This window comes from Penaeus monodon, chromosome 15 (genome assembly GCF_015228065.2).
Source record: "Penaeus monodon isolate SGIC_2016 chromosome 15, NSTDA_Pmon_1, whole genome shotgun sequence".
In the NCBI taxonomy this organism is placed as follows: domain Eukaryota; kingdom Metazoa; phylum Arthropoda; class Malacostraca; order Decapoda; family Penaeidae; genus Penaeus; species Penaeus monodon.
The window spans coordinates 3,818,979-3,820,896 of NC_051400.1; the positions used below are offsets into that span (position 1 = coordinate 3,818,979).

Genomic DNA, 1,918 nt, shown 5'->3' on the forward strand with positions numbered 1-1,918 from the left:
CTTTTTAGCAATACACATAGATAAGGAACGTGTCATACATCCCAGTGGTCCAGAATAGGTGAAAATGCAATTAATTAAAGATCAAATGTTCGATTGTGGGAGTTTTTATATTAATTAACAGGCGTTTCTTCCCACTTATTTTTATAAAGGTTTTCATGTCACAAAGAGGGTTTAGGCAGCCTCAGTCTTCTCACTACTCTGAGCAGTGGCAGTGGATCCAACATCAGAACCACCATCTCTGCCTTCAGTATTGCAGGCAAGGCAAGGTAGCTTCTTCTCAAGGGCAGCTCGGTACTTGGGGTGGCTGATGGCGTACACGATGGGGTTGTAGACGGCGTTGGCCTTGGCGAAGACGGAACCCCAGATAGAGAAAAGAGGTGTAACCATAGACCTGTTAAACATTCCTCCCCAGTTGATGATGAAATATGGGGTCCATGCCACGAACCACAGGGTGACGGTCATGAGGGCAACCTTGCACAGTCGGCATTCAGCTGAGGTCTTCTGGGCTTCCTCACTCCTCAGGGACTTTACTCCCATCTTCTTGGCTTGTTCTCGCATTCCCTTCTCGTGGGCAGCAACAGCCTTAACGATGAAGGTGTAACTGTAAATGATGTATGCAAGAGGGAAAAGATACACCCATACTGAGTAGATGTAAAGATAACTCCTAGAGAGTTCAGTTTCCGTCAAGTAGTCAGTACCACATGCAAGCATGTTACCCTCAGGTACATAACGGTTCCATCCAAAGAAGGGAGGGAGGCACCAAGCAAGAGTGAAACCCCAAGTACCAGCAATCCGCATCATGGCTCCACCAGATGTGAGAGGTTCAGCAGATACTCCCTTAACGATGACGTTGTATCGGTCAGCAGTGATGAAGACCATAGACCAGATGGACACGCAACCGAAGAAGGAACCGAGGAAACCGTAGATCTCACAGAAGAATCCGCCGAGAATCCATGTTCCCCAATAAGCGTTGATCAGCAGAGGAGGAGTCATGGTAAGCATCATGAAGAAGTCGGAGATGGCTAGGTTAACGACCAAAAGATTGGCTGGTGATCGTAGAGACTTGGTATTCATGAATACCCAGATAACAACAAAGTTACCAGCCAGGGAAAGAGATCCCATGATAGTCATCCATAATCCCAGAAGGCCATACCAGAGGGGATTCATGGGAGGGAACTGATACCAGTGGGAATGTACCATATGGAGCATACTTTCTGGTACTGTATCTACCACTGTATAGTTCCCATAAGGATTGGTGGATGGAAGGACAGTGTCCTGAGGTGGTTGGTTCCAAGACATCTGCAATTGATTTTAAATTTCAGAATATTATAACGTACATGTTGAACAAAGTTCTATCTGTAAAGAGATATCACAAAGAAGTTGCTGAATCATTAACAGTAGAGACTTATGTATATCTTTATTTACATTTTTGTATATGCAGACATGCAGACTCATACACATAAACATATAGCTTCTGACCGAAGTTTTGTTTGATTAATAAAGGATAACCGAAAAGAAAAATGTAAGGAATCCACGTAAAGTAATCTGAAAACTATTTCAAATATTCACTCTACGAGTATCTTACCTTTGCGACGAAAGAGCTTTTCTCGATCCGAAGAAATTTCAGCGAAGAACTACTTCGGTGAGAGATACCCCTGCCAAGACACTGGGGATCTGTACAAGGATTCAGTGCTTATATAGTCAGCTAAAACCCACATTACAGGATTACCGTTTTACTTTCCCAAAATGACTATCTCTGTTACTTCCGGCCACACGCACCTGTAAGCATGGAGTAAGCACTGTTATACAGAGACAGATATTGATTATATTCTAAACTGAACTCAAGACATTCTAATAAGAAGAAAAGATAAAATCAAAGGTAATCAGTATATCAACGAATAGCTATTTAGTCCTTTTG

General features: G+C 42.9%; 1 protein-coding gene across 1 annotated transcript; it reads right to left on the reverse strand.

Annotated features, from left to right (window-relative positions):
- Window positions 1-88: 88 nt before the first annotated feature.
- LOC119581660 (rhodopsin-like) lies at window positions 89-1,671 on the reverse strand. The gene is made up of 2 exons (XM_037929785.1): window positions 1,586-1,671; window positions 89-1,299 (listed from the first exon to the last, which is right to left on the reverse strand). The coding sequence occupies exon 2, from the start codon at window positions 1,297-1,299 to the stop codon at window positions 172-174; it is 1,128 nt and encodes a 375-aa protein (XP_037785713.1). The 5' UTR covers window positions 1,586-1,671; the 3' UTR covers window positions 89-171.
- Between the last annotated feature and the right edge of the window lie 247 nt (window positions 1,672-1,918).